This window comes from Eimeria mitis, genomic scaffold (genome assembly GCF_000499745.2).
Source record: "Eimeria mitis Houghton genomic scaffold, Emh_scaff157, whole genome shotgun sequence".
Lineage (NCBI taxonomy): Eukaryota > Apicomplexa > Conoidasida > Eucoccidiorida > Eimeriidae > Eimeria > Eimeria mitis.
The window spans coordinates 15,086-15,634 of NW_013569814.1; the positions used below are offsets into that span (position 1 = coordinate 15,086).

The 549-nt window shown below is 61.6% G+C and overlaps 1 protein-coding gene across 1 annotated transcript in view; it reads right to left on the reverse strand.

Moving 5' to 3' along the window:
* Window positions 1–451, reverse strand: part of EMH_0001070 (uncharacterized protein) — a gene marked incomplete at both ends in the record, with an annotated part of 1,259 nt that extends 808 nt beyond the window's left edge. The window contains one exon of the mRNA XM_013495429.1: window positions 75–451. Within this exon, the coding sequence (XP_013350883.1) occupies window positions 75–451 (377 nt within the window). The remainder of the gene's footprint in view (window positions 1–74) is intronic.
* Between the last annotated feature and the right edge of the window lie 98 nt (window positions 452–549).

Below are 549 nucleotides of genomic sequence, written 5' to 3' on the forward strand. Positions count from 1 at the left end.
CTGCTGTTTGTTGTGGTTGTGACGATGCAGCAGCAGCAGCTGCTGCTGCTGCTGGCAGCAGATCTGATCCGTACATAAACGCTTCTGCTGCAGTGCCTTCGCTGCTGCTGCTGCTGCTGCTGCTGCTGCTGCTCAAACCCCGACTGGAGAGAGGCATACCAAAGCACGCGCTAGCAGCAAGCTGCTGCTCCTGCTGCTGCTGCTGCTGCTGCTGCTGCTGCTGCGCTGCTGCTGCTGCTGCTTCTAAAGGCAGCACAGGGGCTGTCGATATGCCCTCTGCAGGTAAGCTGCTGCAGCTGCTGCAGTTGCTGCAGCTGCTGCATGCGTTGCAGCTGCTGCAGCTGCTGCATGCGTTGCAGTTGCTGCAGCTGCTGCGACCACCTGCTGCAGCAGCAGCAGCAACAGCAGCAGCAGCAGCATCGTCAGACAGCTCTGCGTCTCCCAGCCGCATGCTATCAGTTGAACTCAGCAGCAGCGGTGCAGCAGCAGCAGCAGCTGCTGCTGCTGCTGCTGCTGCAGCACAACACGGGCGGCGTGCATGCACCCCGC